Source organism: Acipenser ruthenus, chromosome 10, assembly GCF_902713425.1.
Source record: "Acipenser ruthenus chromosome 10, fAciRut3.2 maternal haplotype, whole genome shotgun sequence".
In the NCBI taxonomy this organism is placed as follows: Eukaryota; Metazoa; Chordata; class Actinopteri; order Acipenseriformes; family Acipenseridae; genus Acipenser; species Acipenser ruthenus.
Window position 1 is genome coordinate 10,941,867 of NC_081198.1, and position 19,732 is coordinate 10,961,598.

The following is a 19,732-nucleotide window of genomic DNA, read 5'->3' on the forward strand; positions in this document are numbered from 1 at the left end:
AGGCTTATAGGAACCGTAACATACAAACCATCAAAAGATATAAACATGCTGAGAATTATAAAGAAAAGCCAGACACAACATGCTGATCTGGAGGTGTGGGTTTATCTTAACAGCAAGAGAGCGAAAGACCCATTGAGACCTTTACTAAGAATCACAAATTACTAATCAAACCAAATTAGTATTGACAATTGGATGCTGGGTTGATTTGGGTATGGTGGTTTGTAAATATTATTCCAAGAGGAAAGATTATAAAGTACATAGTTCTGTAACTAAACCTGACAGCATCTACACCGGATAGATGCTGTATTTATTTCCACACTTTGGTAGAATGTTGGGCAGAACACGTCTAATTCAAGATTCTTAAAATAGACCAAGCTGCTATTCAAAATAATGCCTTTCACATGAAGTACATTAATTTTATAATATTGGCTTTAATATATTAATTATCTTTGAATCGTTTTACAGTATGTTCTGTGGACGGGATGAAATCTGTAAGCAAGATAAGATATTTTGACCAATCCTTAATGATGGTTGGTTGACTATTGGCTTCACTTTAATGGAACTGCTATAGGGTACATTTGTAGAAATAAACTTAAATGCGAGCGCACACTTTAATATGTATCACATCTCATGATGCTAAACAACCGAAGATGACCGATTGTGGTCATGTTAAATTACTTACTAAGGTGACAGTTTAGCCCGGCCTCCTGTATGCAATGGCGTCTCCTGCTCTCGCTAGCACTTGACTACATTCCTGTGGTTCTACACCCAGTTATGTCATTTTCCAATGCTAGTTCTTTCAACACTTTGTGTATAAATATATACTGTATACAGGTATTAGGTACTATTAGTACAGATCTATTATGTGCCAATTGCAAATTGTCCATTTAAAAAAAAGACGTGCAGTAGCAACTTTTTTTTTATATAACCTAGGCATCTATTGTGTCTTAGTGTTAGCTACTTTTAGCTGTCAAAAGCAAGTTAATTCATTTGAGGTTTGCTGTTGAGTAAAGAGGAGAAGGAAGCCACCACCCTCTGAAAGAGGAACTGATCTGACAATTTGACTTCAGCAGAGTGAACCGTGAGTCATATAGAATCAGCGCAGCTTAGTTTTAAAAGAAAGTTGGCTTGTGCTTTCAACAAGTTTGATGGCTGGAAAAATCTGCAAGTACATCATAATCTGTCATTTTTTAGATTTGGCATAAGAACATAAGAAAGTTTACAAACCAGAGGAGGCCTTTGGGGTGATTGAACAGTTTTAAATGCTTCCATTGCCCTCACATATTAATGCAGGTGGAATACAATTAGTTTACTATGAATCTAATATACAGTATATTTTTGTAAATGTTTTTGACTGACATTTTATGTAATGTTATTTAAGATTTTATACATGCTTTTAATACAATTCAGTTTGTAACACTGGCATATGAAGGGCTGAGAAAACAAAATATGGAATGTAAAACAAACCCTGCTCTTATAAAATTGAATAAACAAGGAAATGCATTCCAGTTAAATGAGGTATTACAGCTCTTAGCAAAAATCCCCTCCAAGCTCCATACATTTTGTAAAGCACTTTAACTGCTTTTAGTTTGATGATGTAGGTATCTACTGTGTCTTAGTTTTCTTAGCAACTACTTTTAGCGATGAAGTGCTACAACTCAAGAGTAGGTGACGTGGCTGCTTTTAAACAAACAATGAATGCCCTTATAAAGCTACCAACAACGCAGAGTTTTTTATTTTGTGACAGTACCTTCACGCTTAATTGTTAGAAATTAATACTTATTTACTTTTTTGGCAAAAATACTTATTATAACTTGTATACGGTAGGATGTTTTCCTGTAAGGAAATAGAAAAGAAAACACACATTGCATTTCTTAGCAAAATAAAGCTCTTCAGACCTCAATACAGCACTGAACAGCAGTATACTGCCTCAAGAGAATATAGATATACTGCATCATGTAAAAACGTGGAATAAACTGTAGTAAAGAATGACACAGCAATGCATAGATGAGCATGGTAAACAGAAACGTTTGGATAAAGTGGGGGGGAAATAAACTGCATTGATCTCTGTTGGGTGAGTGAGTGAGTGAGTGAGTGATTGAGGGATATAAATACATGTTACTGGTTACAGAGGAGATGGCAACCTGCTTCTGCTGTACCTACAGCAACATAAAAGGCAAACCAAATATAAATAAAAAGTCATTTTTATTGTATTCTGTTTTAGTGACATTATATCAGATGCAGCCGAAGTTTGTTCGACTTCGTCAATGGGGCAATCGGAAGTAATATCGGATTGTAGGTAATAGATAATTAAAATCCCTCCTATGTTCTTGTGATTTTTATTAACCCCTGTCTGTCAGGTGGGATGCTGTTCAAGCTCAACCGGAAAGATCTGGGGTCATTCTTACAATACTTTGAATATCACAAAATAACCTAAAACATACTGACACTGATAAAGCGTTACGCAACCATTGCGTCTCATTAAAATACATTTCACAATGTTGGCAACTACCACATGACAGTTCTGAAACGGTAACTTTCTAAGTGGTTTGCAAAGATGACTTCAAATGGGGTCAAGTGGAAGCCAGAATTATAATTCTTAGTAGAAGAGATTTAGGAAAGTTAAAGCTAGACATCCTTCACCCATTGCACAGTCACACATTGTTTTAAGTTACTGTTATTTACTGTTTCAAAGTAGTCTTTATTTTATATTCTATTTCTTACAAAATAAATGGTTGGTTATACAAACATCTGTACAAATCAAATACAAAATACAAAAAACATGGCTTCTATAGTCATGAGTAAGAAATACAGGCAAAAATCTCTAAAGATAATTATAGGCCTTGCCTCTGGTCCTTCTGGCTTTTACCCAGTCCCTGTGAAACCAAGATGCATGGGGCCTCTGCAGCCTGTAACAGTCTGGTATAAATACACACCGTATGGCCCTTTTTCAAGAGCCTACCTCTTCAGACAAGTCTAGAACCTATTAGATTTGATACTTATAGATGTCCTGTTGTCAGACAGCTCTCACATCCCTCTCTCCTGCTGTTTTCTGTCTCCCTCCTCGTCCTATTGGGTCTTGTTTTTGCACGATTGACAGCAGGCCTTCCTGTAGTACCAGTGTGTGCAGAGTTTCACCTTCAGAACAAGGGCACAGTTTGCAGTAGCTTTGTCCTTACAGACCTCATCTATAGGAGATGGAAAAGGCTTGTTATTTCAAGTAATAAAGAAAATCAGGTACGCAATTTATTTTAGCAACTTGCTAGTGTGAAATACTTCTTTCTTTCTTTTGACGAGTAGTCGCACACTGTTTGAACTGTACCTGGAGCTTCAGTGGGGCAGAGCTGGATCTCGCATGTCTGCCGGGACTCTGGTTTGGTCCCTGGGTCGCAGCTGTGTCCGACCTCCTCTCCTTGGTAACACCTGACCTCCCTCACCTTCACCCCACTCCCACACGTCTTACTGCACTGGAATTGGAACAAGAAAGCACAGTGAACAGAGACACCAGTCAGATTCTCTACCTGGAAACTGAAAAGATGTCTTTAGGATAATTGGTCAGGTTCAAAATATGCAAGGGTTATGCAGGTAGATACACAGATTGTGTATTTTAAAAAGCTTTGGTACCCAGTGTACTACTCACAATAGATAGTATTTATATTGCATTTTACATCTGCCGTGGAGATGGAATCATAGTACTGTATAGTACAATGTGTGTATAATTATTCCAGATGTAATTTATGCAATTGTATGCATATTATACGTCTCAATGTAGGAGCACATTCAAATGTGGTTATTTTATAGCTTTGAATATTCAAATAGTGTTACCAGCACTATGTTATCAAGTGCTTTGTTCACTAATAAATGGCTAGGGAGACCTAATCCAAAGTATTGGGACCTTCAGATGTTGTGCTGGCTTCTATGATGCACAAAAAGACTGTTCTAAAATCCGAACCCCCAAACACATTGCTATAGAGAAGAAGCCCTGTGTCAGGGGTCTACCTGTGACCATGATGTGGTGAACCATTTGGAGCAGGGCCTCTCAAAGCAGACAGTCTCCTCCTCGGGCCTCTGTGAGAGGCTGCAGCTCTGCTCAGGATACTCCTTGTAGACCCCGTTCTCCAGTCCAACACAGATCACCTGCCGGGTCTTTGCCCCCCGACCACAGGTGGCATTGCACTGCGGAACACAACACCAATACAAAATCAGATCTTAAGAAATTACAAAAGTAACAGGTGAAGCAGAATAGTGCAAAGTCCTCATTGGGAGTTATCATCACTTCTATATTGTGTACCTGCTCCCACTCTTGCTCCACCCAGTGGGCAGGGCAGTTCTTGTCCCCGCAGGGGTACACGGCAAGGGGCTTCAGCTCCAGATCACACTGTGAGTCCGAGATGACGTTCCCGTTGCTGTTCTTGCAAACAACGTATCTCATCATCCGGCCCTCACCGCAGGGCCCTGAGCACTTAGGTACGGAGATAAATAGAGATCTCAAAATAACTTCCTCTTAACACAGAAGATGTAATGCACTGATGTAAAAGTGATTCAGAAGACACCCAGATAGACTTCCGTTTCACCACCCAAATGCTGTGTATGTATTTGTTCAGCTTGCATATGGTATAATCTTGGCTACACAACACATTTCCACAAGGCATAAAGTCTAAATTCCACTGGTTAAAAAAAAAAGACCTCAAAACATGGAAACTCACCGGTCCCCAGTCAGACACAGTCCACCTCCTGTCACAAGGTGGGCCATCACACTCTCTCTCACTCAGCGGTTTAGAGGATTCATTGCACAGACGGCCTTCCGTTGAGCAGCGCACCTCCCTTCTCACCACCCCCTTCCCTCCGCATCTTGCAGAGCACTGTCAGCAGAGAGGAGTGTTAACACACTGCACTAACTACTAAAATCTAAAAACTTGCTTCACGAACAAAATAGAAACAACACAAATAAAAAAAATTCAAGGACAGAAAATATTCAGAAATGTACAAAACAAGTGAGGGCGTTTAGACATTACCTCAGACCACTCAGAGATCTCCCACTGCGGCCCGCAGCCCTTGTTTCTGCACATCTTCCGTTCCATGGGCCTCTGGAGCTCTGCTGCCTCACACAGATCATCGTACACAGAGCTGTCGAACCCGGGCGCCATCATCTTCCAGCAGCGCACTGTGCGGATCTGATAGCCCTCTCCGCACGTCCGTGAGCACTCGCTCCACCTGCTGGTCTCCCACCTGAATTGCAGACAACACCCCTACTTAGGAACCACATGATTAGGAGAACACCCGTGATGGTGCAAAGTATACTTGCTCACCATTTTAGTGATGGTCACTCAAGTGTGCAACATCCATCAACTGTCAGTCATACCCTCTGAGGTAACACCGTAATAAACTGTGGTGGTGTTATGAAGTGCAGGATTGAGTATTTGACCCATCACTTGAAAGCCAGGTGCTAATTGGTTCCCACTGTTTCAGGAATGTGTATCATGTTTACCTTACAAATTGACCAAAATGAGTTTCTGAAAGTTTATACTGTACAGTATAATATGTGCCGACTGCTATTGACCCAGGCTTCTTTGGTTTTATAATAAATCCATGCATGCATCCATCCATCATATACAAAGCCAATGTGTCTGTTACAAGTCTGGCTAAACTGACCTGGGTAGGCATTCTTTCCCTGAACAGAATTCATGAGTTGGTTCTGGTCGCGTAACTGCATCACAATAGCTTTCATCAACCTCCACTCCATCATAGCGGACACACATGGCATAGGAAGTAGTGATTCCTGCAAGAAACAAAGACACATTTTAACAAACTAAATTCAGAAATCTCTACCTGCTTCCTTTTTTGAAAAGTGAGGTATGCCAGCATGTATGGATTCAATTCAAGTTCAACTTAAGTTAGCCCTACAAAGTTTACCGTTGTAAAAGCATTAATAAAGCATAGAGAAAGCGTGGTAAAGCAGAAGAGAGGTATGGTAAAGCAAATTTAAAAATATGACAAACTGTGGAAAACTATGGTAAATGCATAGTATAACCATGGGAAAACTGCAAAAATACCTTGCAAATTTACTGTGGAAAAAAGTTTCACTGTTTTTTTATGAATTGTCAGAAATTAGGAGACATTAAACATATATCAAATATAGTATCATAAAGTTTAGATAAAACACTATTTACTTAAGTTACCTACCATATTTACATACAGAATTCTGCTACATGTAAATGCAATAGTTTTCTTAACCTTACATGCTCTTTGAAGTGAATGGGCTGTAGTGGACCATGGTTCAGTGTGTGCGTCTGTTGCCGTTCTTTATACAACTGCTAATTCTATTGAAGAAGTAGACCAAGTCTGAAGTACTGGGTATATTGAATACACACATTATCTCACTGGAATATACAGTATTCTAATACTTGCTACATATAAACAGTTGGGTGTGAGCGGAGGCTGTATTTTTTTACAGGAACAAGTCATTCCACATTGCCTAAAACACCAAAATAAATCAATAAATCACTACATTAATAAAAAATACAAAATAATTGTTGCTGCATTTCATATTGGCTGTTCTATGTACCATGTGTATCCTGAATTTAAAAAAAAAATGCATACACACTTTTTTATATACATTCATATACACTATACATAATGAAGTGTACACAGCAGAATGTATAGTGTGGTATGTAGATGCACCTGTAGTACATGTTGAACTGCAGGGTGCATACGCAGATACCTTCCATCTGTACAAGTCAGCCAGGCTGATGTCATGATCTACCGATCCCACCTCAAACTCATTGCTGTGGGAAAAGGGGGAAGCAGGAGAAAGATTATAAAAGTTTAATCCAGTAGAACTAATACGCTACTGTAGCTGTCTATCATGAAAATGTGTTATTAATGTCCACTGCTGCATAAAACATACCTGAGGTCTGACACTAAGAATGGTTGACACAAGTTTTAGGCCTGCAGAAATAGACCCCGTTGATGTTGACTTAAAGAGTGCAGGAGCTGTATGTCATTTAAAGCTTGCACTGTTGTCTCAAAATAGACTATTTCCTCCTGCTTGGTTCAATATCTCAGGGGTTGCACGGTTGTGGTGAGATTCCTTACATTCACAAAAGCTCACTAGATCGCTGCACCTACCTCTCTGTACCAGGAGCCTGAACGGGCTCCACATCATGGAGATGGAGCAGGTTCAGCTGGTGGGAGGAATTGGGTTGGGAGTGCTCCAGTTCTGTCATCATGCTAAAAGAGACGCTTTCGTCAGGTCCTGTGTGGCGCTCAGAGTTGAGACTCCCGGGGTAGATATCCAGGGACAAGTTGTTGTCGACAAAGGCGCTAGAGTTTTGGAGGCTGAGCTGTGACTGAGGGCTCCCAGACTGAGGGCACAGCACGACCTGTATTGAACTGTTCTTACATGCCCTCTGCAGACCCCCGGGTTTAGAGAGGAGGCTGAAGAACAGGTTCTTGAAAAGAGTCTTGGGGGAGCGCTGGGTAATATTCTGGTCGGCAGAATTTCCATAGATCCGATTAGACTCGGGACCTGAATAAATAGATGATGCCAGAGGCTAACATTTTTTTTGTGCTGCCACTTTTACACGGAGATCCATATACTGAATGCAGTTACATTTTAGATAATATGCTGAGACATCTGGAACCGCTGTTCAGGGAGAGGGCAGGAACAGAACAATGCTTTCCAAGGTGCACTTAAAATAACCAGTTAGAGAAAACATTGAGGGTACTCACCAAATTTGGACGGTCTATCCTCATCTTGCAGTCGGTTGCCTGCTCTATTTTGAAAGTGCTTGTTCACAGGCTTGAAGAAGAGAACACCGGGGATATCGGAGAGGTTCAGGGGGGCCTGCAGCTCCCATACCAGCCCGTCAGACCCCACGTGTGTGGCGGGGTTGCTCTCAGAGGTCAGAGGGGAAGTGTCATTCCCATGCTTGTAGTCCTCATTGCTGTCGATTTCATTGCCATCGTACATGAACTCCACTGATGTGCCATTAAAGTCTCGGATAGGGTCTTGCTTGTCTTGCTCAGGCTGCGGGCCCACGCCTGCCCCAGTGTTTTCCATACCAGGCTCGGGGACGCTGACGTAGAGCTCCATCTCCATCACTGGAGGCGCTGTCCTGAGCACCGGAGAGCTGGGCACAGTGTACTCATAAGTGATGTGGGGCATCTTCCCATTCAGGTTATAGTACTTAGAGGAATGGAAAACAATATATAACATAAGCACCATCAGTACTCCCTGGGGCCCTCTCCAGGTTAGAGAATTGTTAAATATTAATAAAGAAAGATCAAGCAGTATTTATTTTCACTCAACCTACCATCACGTTCAGACCTTGGTTGGTGGGTCCTTGCGCGATGATGTATTCAAACCCATCTGTAAAAAAATTGGAAGGCCTTCTGTATTTGAACACCGTGCCTGCCACACGGAAGTTCCTGGGATTATCAATCACAGTGTTGCCATTGAAGAAGAAATGGCCTGCTTCATCTGACAGAGCTATGAGGAACAATTCAAGAGTAGGAATTAGAATAGCATGACCTAAATATGCTATTATAATTGTTCTATTTTCATCTTAACATGAAACTGTTTTTGATTTACAGTATATGTTTTACGCACATTGAAAGAGAAGATTTGTCAGACACTGAATTAAAAGAGAAAATGTTTTTGATTATTTTTCTGATAAATTGATAAATATTTGAATACTGGAAAACTGAAACAGGACACCATATCCTACCTTGGGCTAGTTGTTACAGTTTAGTTTTACAGTTACCTAAAATATTTTCAGTTTTTCGTCGTTCGATGATCTGAATGTCTGTTGCTCCGGCAGGGATGTTAGTTATAAATAGGTAGCCTAAATAAGAGAAAATAAAGGTCAAATACAATAAATATACTGTTTTATATTAATATATCTTTCGGGTTGTAAGTGACTCTGCAGCTGATGCATAGTTCACACGCCCTAGTCTCAAATCTTACAAAGCGCTTTGTGATGGTGGTCCACTATGAAAGGTGCTATATAAAGATTATTATTATTATTAAAGAGCTGACTACTGTGTCTTAGTCAAGAAAACCATAGTTGACTGACAACCATTAATCACATTTTCCTATCCTAACATGATTTCATTCTAGAAAGTGGTGGAAAGTCAATGGCAAACTGGCATTTGGCATTTTGAATAAAATGCAGCTGAATTAGAAATGTTTTTATCCTTTCAGTCCTGGCACGACCTTGAGGCCCTGCCTTCTCTTAGCAGCATTTGTCATATATCTCGTCGGTAATAACGCTGGAACCTCGCGGGACTCCTAGGTCCCAGTTTGAAGTAGTGTATGTACATTTTTTTTTGTCTTATTCTCATGTAATACTCAATAAAGGAGTTTCACCTTGACAAAATGAATGTAGAGGTTAAAAAGGAAATAAAACACATCCCAGTATTGAACTGGTGTTTAAATAATCCTGCTTCTTGGAGATTATTTCACCAATTCACCAATTATCTTTGTTTCTAGAGTTGCAACAAAATAAAGATTAACATTTTAATACAGCTAACGCTATTCCATGGTCCATGGTATTTTTATACTTCTTTTTGAAACCAATAGGCTCTTGACAACTGTGATAGATCTTTAGCACCCTCTTCTGGATAAGGAATGCTATTTTTTTGTGAAAAAGGCACTTTGAAGTGTGGGATATGGTAACAACTAAAACCATTGTGGATATAATGGTTATTTAGTAAGTTTACACATGCGTTTTACTGTCACTGATTCCTGCAAGAAATCTGTTCCTAATTATTACATTGAGTTTTCAGCAATTTCACGTGCAGCTTGCTTATTAGCAGTTAATGACAGGCAGATGTCAATAAATAATGAAAGAGCTATACAACAAAATTCTCCCCATTCCAAAGATGTGGACTTGAAAATTCCAAAACAGCCAAATTCCTCTGTCTTTATAGAAAAATAAAAGGGCTGACTGCAATGGAAGACTTCAAGGCCTCATCTGTGCCACATAGGTTTTGCATAAACTAACTTCCAAGTGACTTCACTGTATATAGAGTGTTTTTTACTTGGGTAGTGGTAGGAGCAGAAAAGCTTACAACCACAGGATGCCAGTGTAAGATATACCTAACTGTGTGATTCCTTTTCGGTATGACCCAGAGATCCGGTAGCATGATCTGCCATCCCCTCCACACACTCCACACTTATCTGTAGTTTTGCTGGAGTACAACATCCCGTCACATCCCACTACCTGGCAGGGAAGCACAAGAGAAAGTCAAGCTCACAGCTCACAAAATGGGTCACCCAAGTCATCCAGATGCGTATGTAAATCTGCACAAGCTCCAGTATTACTGCATGCATTTACTTCACAGTTGCCCTCAATGCAGACTCCCTGGAACGCCCTGTCCCTGCAGGAGGTGCCATCGTGAGCAGGGACCAGGAGCTGCCTCTCCCCATTGCTGGTGGTGCACTGCAGATCACACGGCTTGTTCGATATGTTGATATAGTCATCTGAGCAGTGTGTGAGTGAGAGAGAGAGAGAAACCATTAAAAAGCAGAAACAAACTACAATTCCTGTAATGGACTGCATTGTAACAATCTGAAGCCAGTTTGCTTTGGGCACTGTCAGATCCATTTCCATCCAGTACCTGTGGTTTAAAACTGCCGTTCTCAACCATTATTTGAGATCTGTGAACAAGATGCCAAGCTGTGTCCTTCAATCTGCTGCAAGCAATCTCTTTTTCAGAATTAAACAGGATGCAGTTTTACCAGTACTTACAGTTACATTAGCAAGCCAAAAAAGCGAAATCAACAAGGAAAGCTGTGCATGTGCGTGTGTACAAGAGAGATATAGAGAAAATATCTTTGCCAGGCTGCTTGGCTATTTCTCCAGATTAAGGAGACCTTAGCTTACCCGGATAGAGGGGTACCCAGTTAAAGTACCTCCTACTGAAGGCTTTGGCATTGAAGGATGAACACTGCTGTTGTTTAAAACTGATCCCATTTTTGGGGCAGGCCTGTGAACATAATAAAAAAGAAAACACATAAAACAATGGGTAGTGCTTTTGCAGCATATCCACTTGTGGACCTCTCTGACTCCAGCAGGAGGAGTTGTATATACTAGAACAGAGACCTATGCTATGCATCCTGTAGTATAGAGAAACAAAAAAGATATGTGCATGAAAAGGCCATAAAGCCACTGCTGAAAGCTAGAGTTTGTGTTTTAAATATGTTACCTGAATTTGGCACAGCTGGTATTTCTTTGCTGATCCAATGCAGAAAGTGCTGTTCACATGTTGTGATGAAACAAGCCTGGAAAAATTAAGAAGGTATTAAAATGAGACAGTTAGTAAGTAGGTGTTCAGATTCAGTTTAACTGTTTGGATTGTGTTTATGAATAGTAATGACAGAAAGACACCACACATTATCCTACATGTAAAATAAGTATTAATTACAATTTAACATTTTGAATAAATATTTATTATTACAGATTCAGTTATTTTATGACATCAAAAGTGCACTAATTAGCAACAGTGATAGACAGGGTCCCATGTTGAGCAAAGTGGATTAAAACCAGGAAAAGATTCCATAATTGTTACACTTTGATAAAAGATTTTGTAAGTATAATTTCTATACTTGGCATCTCAACTATTGAGCCAATGCAGAAAAGTGTTAACGTTTAGTTCAAGTTTGAAGCTCCCTGCTAGAGCACAGATGTTGTACGTTCCCAGGCTTTTCATAAAGCTATCCAGCAACACATCACAGCAGCCAGATGTTGTCTCTTCCCTTTTTTTTTTTGTTAACTTCACAGGGGCGTGCTAATGGGTTCCAGCTGGGGCTAACTTTGACTATAGGAGGTGTAGAGCAAGAATGTGTCTCTCCAGAACCAAAGTGTAGATTTGTATTTGTTTTAACAAATACATTTACTTCTCCACTCAAAACGAACATGCTGTACTAAAGCGAATATACACTGTGGTGTTAGATGTAGTTTTATTGTTTTATTGTTTTCATTTTCACCAATTAACATTTGCTCCAGTTTAAAAATATTCATAAATGGACAAAATAACTGTTTCATACGAGACAGAGAACATTAAAAAGCTGATTAAAAGTTTAAGTAGCTTCCAATGCTATTTTTACTTCTTGACATTTGCAATCATTCTCAGTTGATCCGAGTTCTGTTGCTTGTAATCATTTTTTAAAATCTAGAATTGGATTCAATGTGTTGGTCACTCAGTTACAATTTGTAAAAACCAGCAGTAGTTTACAGCAAAGTAAGAGAATTATTTAATAGTAAATGTCATTTATAGTTATTTCTTTAGCCAACTTAACCATGACCAAATAAGACCAGCTTTCAAAAAAATAACATCCAAAACCATTGACTACACAAAATGCTGCTTCTTTAAAAGGGGGTATTTCTGTTACAGTGGGATTGGTAGGAGTCCTACCTTTGCTTCAGGCAGTGGCGCTCCTGGGACTGGACACCCCCTCCACAGGTACGAGAGCAAGTGGACCAAGAGCTCCACTCTCCCCACCACTTGGCAACCTCCTCGGTGAGGCTCAGGACCTCTGACCCCTCACTACTGTCCTGGCAAAGATAAAGAACCAGCTCTTTACACCAATCCACACATTATGGGTGTGCCACGGATACCACAGAGCATGGAAGCATGTTAAACAGTTTGTGGCATCTTACACAGCTTCAGAACTAATCAGAAGAAAAGTGTCTACTCAATGAAAGGTGGGAAATGAAAACTGTAAGCTTGCACCCGCCCCACAGGGAATATCTTACACCTCTTATAGCTTTATCTTTTCTATTGGATGTTCCAAAAAACATATCTGTAGACAGATATGCCAATCTTTAGAGGCTTTTATACCACAGTATCTGTACTTGCAAACAAAGTCTTCTTTTGTAGTTTAACAGTTGTGCCCTGAGGAAAGAGGGATTCAAGTTCAAATATGTTGGGTTTTTTTTTCAGTCCCAAAGGGAAATGTAGGCCCAGATCAACCTGCAGGTTTTTACTAGTATAAGAAGCAGAGACAGAGAGACAGAGAGACAGAGAGCAAGAGAGAGAGAGAGAGAGAGAGAGAGAGAGAGAGAGAGAGAGAGAGGTGGAACACAGGCCCATGAATGAGAACCAGATGAAAGGGGTGAGTGTTTGGGTTAAATTAACCTGACTCTTCTTGTCTAGACATCAAGTTAATCGCTCCTTCCAAAATGTGTTTTGTTTTTAAAATACATACTATGCACTCCTCACTGATCTGTCTGGATTGCAAAAATCATCTGTATCTTGCAATCTTTTATATATGTGTATTTATAGGAGATTCAATGTCTCCTTTCCCAGACAGACAGGCAGAAAATTATAGGAAAGCTGTACACATAAGTTGCAAGCATGTACTAAAATTGCAGATGCAACTAAACTCTCTGTACAAAATTAATTTTAGGTCAGATATGTTTCTTTTTTGCATAATTTCCTTTTCATCGTTAACTTTAAAAAAACGACACCAGAATGAAAGCTCAATGATCGTATTCATGGTATTCACTGTTAAATTTGTGTGTGTATTCTCAGTTATCTGCTGGGTGTATAAGGTATTGGGTATTCAGAATACCCAGTCAGAACTTGAAACACTGAACATATATAATAGAACTGAGTTATGACTGGCTGACTGAGATACAGAGAAAGGTGCTTTGGTTAAAGCACAGTCTACAGTCTATGAACTAGAAACTGACCTGAAAAAGTCAGCACAGTGATATAACACCTAACAAAGTGTAACTAATTGTAAACACATTTACCAGAGTTAGTGTTCAAGCGGTACTGCTGCATTTAAGTCTTCCCTAATGGAATCTTTTACCTCTTAATGGCAAAACAGGATTCTGGGGATAAATAGTACTGTTCAAGTTCACATCCTGTGCAGCAGTTATTAAGACCCCACCTGCAGGGCATTAACATTAACGTATAGGCAAACTAGGCTCCTGCCTAGGGCCCAAAATCGTGGGGGGGTTAAACGAAAAGGGCATTTTTTTTGTTTGTTTGTTTGTTTGTTTGTTTAAACACAAGCGGCAAAGAGGGGCATTAGAAATTTTTACAAGTCTGTGCTGAAAGCCCGTACCACCGAAAACATTATGTCCGACCCGACCCTGGAGAAAGAGAATTTTCTTTAACGAAGCGTGTCAGAAAACACCTCCGATCAACAGTAAAGCAAGGAAAGCTCGCCTTTGCTGTATTTGCGATTGAGAAAGAAGTAAGTCACGTTAAACTGTATTTGACTGAAAGCTGCCAACTGTCCATTAAGGCCAGTCAGTGAAAAAAAGTGTCACATTTTAACACTAAAACGTAAATAAAAAAATAAAAATAAATCTGGTATTACATAACGTACACCTTATGTGATGGCAGTGAAAAGTATCAAAAGAAGAATACCAATTAACACTACTGTGCTGAAATTAGTATATGTGTTCTACAACCAAGTAACCAAAGCACAGCGAGCTCAGGCGACATCATCCAGCTTGCAATGCTTTTTTGTTGGATAGCCTAGATGGAATTTATGCAGTAAAAAGTGACTGACTTGAAGGATCTTAGACGGGATCTGGCAGCTGATGAAAACTGGCACAAAAAATGCGCTCTTGTGTACACCTCGCAGACAGCCACGTTTTCCTACACTTGCCAAGGCTGCCATTAATATGTTGGCTTTGCCACACAGCACTGCAGAATTTCTCAGATGACCCTTGTAAAAACAAAGGTCAGAAATTAATTGTCTACAGACATTCTGAATGGAATTCTGACTATTAAGAATGCTGTTAAAAAACAGCACCACCTTCAGACCAATGAAGCAAATGATCCAGTGTATGTGCAAATGTGTCCCTGTATGACCATAAGGAGTAAATAAGACCTAAAGAAATGTAAGTACACAAAACTAGCCTATTTTATAATGCATTTTATTTATTGTTTTTATTTTTTAAAATGATGTCAGTAAAAACAAAATAACAAGGTTGGCAACCCCCTGATTTGACTACACGACAATGTACAGGATGTGTTTTTTTAATATATATTTTTGTGGACTATGGGGGACCTACAGTTAGTGGATAAAAGTTTGAGCACCTGCCTATATAGAAGTATCATGTTTTTTAAATTGGATAACAATCAACGTGGTACTCTTGTCCATAGTTCAGTAAATCGAGAAAGGTGATTATCAAGCTGCACTATGATATTTGATATAGGCTTCAGGTTTTTACATTTTGCAAATTGGTTTGCGCGTGAGTTAAGCTAATTATATATATATATATATATATATATATATATATATATATATATATATACAGACGTGCTCAAATTTGTTGGTACCCCTCCACAAAAAACGAAGAATGCACAATTCTCTCTGAAATAACTTGAAACTGACAAAAGTAATTGGCATCCACCATTGTTTATTCCATATTTAATAGAAATCAGACTTTGCTTTTGATTTTTTATTCAACATAATATTGTAAATAAGAAAACAAATGAAAATGGCATGGACAAAAATGATAGGACCGCTAACCTAATATTTTGTTGCACAACCTTTAGAGGCAATCACTGCAATCAAACGTTTTCTGTAGCTCTCAATGAGACTTCTGCACCTGTTAACAGGTAGTTTGGCCCACTCATCCTGAGCAAACTGCTCCAGCTGTCTCAGGTTTGATGGGTGCTTTCTCCAGACTGCAAGTTTCAGCTCTTTCCATAGATGTTCGATAGGATTCAGATCAGGACTCATAGAAGGCCACTTCAGAATAGTCCAATGTTTTGTTCTTATCCATTCTTGGGTGCTTTTAGCTGTGTGTTTTGGGTCATTATCCTGTTGGAGGACCCATGACCTGCGACTGAGACAGAGCTTTCTGACACTAGGCAGTACGTTTCACTCCAGAATGCCTTGATAGTCTTGAGATTTCATTGTGCCCTGCACAGATTCATGGCACCCTGTGCCAGGCGCAGCAAAGCAGCCCCAAAACATAACCGAGCCTCCTCCATGTTTCACTGTAGGTATGGTGTTATTTTCTTTGAAAGCTTCATTTTTTTTGTCTGTGAACATAGAGCTGATGTGACTTGCCAAAAAGCTCCAGTTTTGACTCATCTGTCCAAAGGACATTCTCCCAGAAGGATTGAGGCTTGTCAATATGCATTTTAGCAAATTCCAGTCTGGCTTTTTTATGTTTTTCTTTCAAAAGTGGAGTCCTCCTGGGTCTTCTTCCATGGATCCCACTTTCGCTCAAAAAGCGACGGATGGTGCGATCAGAAACTGACGTACTTTCACCTTGGAGTTCAGCTTGTATCTCTTTGGCAGTTATCCTTGGCTCTTTTTCTACCATTCTACCTGGACCTTAAACTTCTTAATAATATTTGCAACTGTTGTCACAGGAACATTAAGCTGCTTGGAGATGGTCTTGTAGCCTTTACCTTTACTATGCTTGTCTATTATTTTCTTTCTGATCTCCTCAGACAACTCTCTCCTTTGCTTTCTCTGGTCCATGTTCAGTGTGGTGCACACAATGATACCAAACAGCACAGTGACTATTTTTCTCCATTTAAATAGGCTGAATGACTGATTACAAGGTTGGAGACATGTGTGATACTAATTAAAGAAACTAATTAGTTTTAAATATCACTATAATCCAATTATTTATTATCTTTTCTAAGGGGTACCAACAAATGTGTCCAGGCCATTTTAGAATATCTTTGTAGAATAAGCAATAATTCATCTCTTTTCACAGCTTATTTGCTTTATTCTATGACATACCAAAGGCATGCAAGTATACATGATAAAATAGCTTTTAATTTCATCACTTTTCAGGAGGAATGAAGCATTATTTCAATGAGCTGTAAGGGTACCAACAAATTTGAGCACGTCTGTATATCTATACATAAAATCGTAAATCTGTTGTTATTCATATAAGAAGATAAGGGCCCAGAATCGCATGTCTGCCTAGGGCCCCGTGATTGGTTAATCTGGCCCTGCCCACCTGACCTATGTAATCCCTACTGCACAGGAAGTGCATTTACTATATATTAAATGGTCTCTACCTGAGTAAAAAAAAAAAACTAAAGAATCTACTGCAAAAACATAAGGGAGACTGCAGATATGCTGGAGGTGAGCCTTTTTAAACAATTAGCATCCAGTATATTAGCATCCATTATTTTATATTATTAGCATCCATTATCTATCAAATGTTAAAGCAAATTAAATGTATTCAATCTCTTGATTATGTTTCTTTTTCCCCCCAAAGCGTTTAATGAGATAAAACAAACATGAAAGAAAGTAAACAAGGCAGGTGGTTTAGGTAAAACCTTCATCAGTTATGTTTCTTAAATGTGAAATCGGGAGCTCTGTCTAATCTATTTATCTAGGGAGCAGGGATAACACAGCAAGAAGTGACCATGGTGGACCCTTCACAATGCCCCACAACTCAAATCACCCTCTTACAAGGTAAGGGAGCAGTTCAGTCTCCATGTCCACCCAGTCCTAAAACTATTAGAATATGTGCTATCTTGACATTCATCAGAACTCAGAAGCAACCATTACATTGAATTGATTACTATTTATATAATCCCACACAACCACACCCAATCACTGAGGTGAATGCATGAGAAAACCCAGTGAAAACAATCACTTTGTAAGTAGTACTTACTGTACATCATGACATTCCAGGAGTCTCTTGTTGACATGTAGCAGAAACCAAAACACTCCTTAAGTATTTACAAAACAGCTATTGTACAACACAGACTAGAACATACAGAATCATTTTGGAGTCGTTGCCTTATACAGTACAGTTCACCACAAGGGCCGCTGGAACTAGGGGTGCTGGGGTTGCGGCATGGCTTCCATCATACACAGGGGTTACAGTTCTGTTCAATGCCTTTTAGCACCCCCACTTTAAAAATGGTTCCAGTGCCACTGTGCTTATGCAGTCACTGTGTTTTATCATGCTTTTTACCATCATCTAATGTAGCGATTTGCAGTTCATATGTACCTTAATGGAAGATCACCTGTTAATTCATGGGTAATCTTGATCTAAAACATGCAGTCATGCAATATATTCAACTTTTATTATAGATAGATAGATAGATAGATAGATAGATAGATAGATAGATAGATAGACAGTAAAATCCTACACTAGTAGCTCAATTACTTCTGTCTTTGCCAACAGATCATTCTGAATCCGTATTTAGAATATATATTCTAAATACTACTGCCAGGTAAATTTGGCCTCATATTGTTTACCTCAGAATTTATGATTGAGCTTTTAAAGTTGATTATTGAAAAAAACACTCTGGATATAATCCATATAACAATATTTTTTACACAGAAGCTTCACTGCCAAACATTTTCTTGGAACGTTTAAAACAGCTTCAATAAAACAGCTGTGGGCTGTATACTTCCCAGGTTTATACAGTGAACCTTGTATAAAAGACCACCTCTACTGTAGGCCCTCTATTTAGAGACCAGTATCAGGAATCCTTATAGTTATATTTCTTATTATAAGATCACAGGTATACAAAGACCATCAACCTATAAAAACAAAATGGTCCTTTGAGAGTTTTCTTAAACTATTGATCCTTTACCACCCTGTTAAAAAAAACAGGTATTGTACATATTTCCTGTATTGACATTGATCAATATTAACAGACTGAGGGTGTCCATGCTTATGATCTGTATCGCTTTACGTAGCGTCAACAGTGTTAACCATTGCATAGATTCATTTTACTAGATTGACCAGCAATTTACAATGCGGTGTATACAGTAGACGACAGATTTAACTTGGAAACCAAATTTTAGTCTCTTCTGCAGAATTGATGTTTTATGTAATGTTTTAATCTGGCTCGTCAACATAATATTGTTGCATTTTATATTTTATTTGGCAAGTCATTACTAACCGTTCACAACTCCCGCAGAACCTAGTCTGCCGCTACCAGCCTCATTAAACTAAGCCCAGTGGACCACAAAGCCTCTTTCTAATAATGTGGAGCCACTGCAACAACCTTCAAAATTCCACGGAGACAGTAAGACTCCAGCTGGGCTTTGATCTCAAAGTTTTAAGACCACAAAACAAACACACACACACACAAAACCCACCTCAGGCTGTAACACCGGATTTAACAACACATTACATAGTAGAATGCTAAAAAACTACGGCACTAAAGTTTTGAATATCATTCATAAACGGTGTAGTTATTTTAAAAATGTTTATTTTATACTGGTGTGTGTGTGTGTGTATATATATATATATATATATATATATATATATATATATATATATATATATATATATATATATATAATTCGCCTATATCCAAAACAGTCATATGCCGCTGAGAATGCAAGCACGATTAGTACAAGTGTTATATGTTTAAAAAAAAAAAAAAAAAATATTGGGATTTACCTTAAAGTTTGAACTGGCAGCTTTTCCAAAAACCACGTAAAGAAAAAATATACAGTACATTTGAATGAAGCCAGGTCTTCTGTTCCACAGGCAGTACATGGTTTACTTGAACGTAAGGATGCCTCCCCCCAATTTCAACAAGAGTGCAAAAGGAGGCAAGCAGGTCTAATGAGAAGAAACCAGATGGATTAATAATGACTTTACAACCTGCTGGCTGAGAGACGAAAAAGGGGGCCGGTCCCCTTTAAGTTTGATTGACGTGCTATACTTGCGGAACCGAGCACGTTCCCATCAATTCAGCAATGTGTGTGTATGCGCTAGTCTGTCTTTTAAAAAGGTGCGGGGGGGTTGGGTGC

The 19,732-nt window shown here is 39.1% G+C and overlaps 1 protein-coding gene across 1 annotated transcript; it reads right to left on the minus strand.

Annotated features, from left to right (window-relative positions):
- Positions 1–492: 492 nt before the first annotated feature.
- On the minus strand, positions 493–19,640 carry LOC117411182 (ADAMTS-like protein 2). Its single transcript, XM_034018445.3, has 18 exons — positions 19,377–19,640; positions 12,421–12,560; positions 11,212–11,287; positions 10,890–10,992; positions 10,341–10,486; positions 10,103–10,226; positions 8,766–8,846; positions 8,316–8,491; positions 7,732–8,188; positions 7,129–7,528; positions 6,682–6,785; positions 5,653–5,779; positions 5,016–5,229; positions 4,707–4,862; positions 4,292–4,462; positions 4,000–4,176; positions 3,323–3,467; positions 493–3,188 (listed from the first exon to the last, which is right to left on the minus strand). The coding sequence occupies exons 1-18, from the start codon at positions 19,473–19,475 to the stop codon at positions 3,070–3,072; spliced, it is 3,015 nt and encodes a 1,004-aa protein (XP_033874336.1). The 5' UTR covers positions 19,476–19,640; the 3' UTR covers positions 493–3,069.
- Between the last annotated feature and the right edge of the window lie 92 nt (positions 19,641–19,732).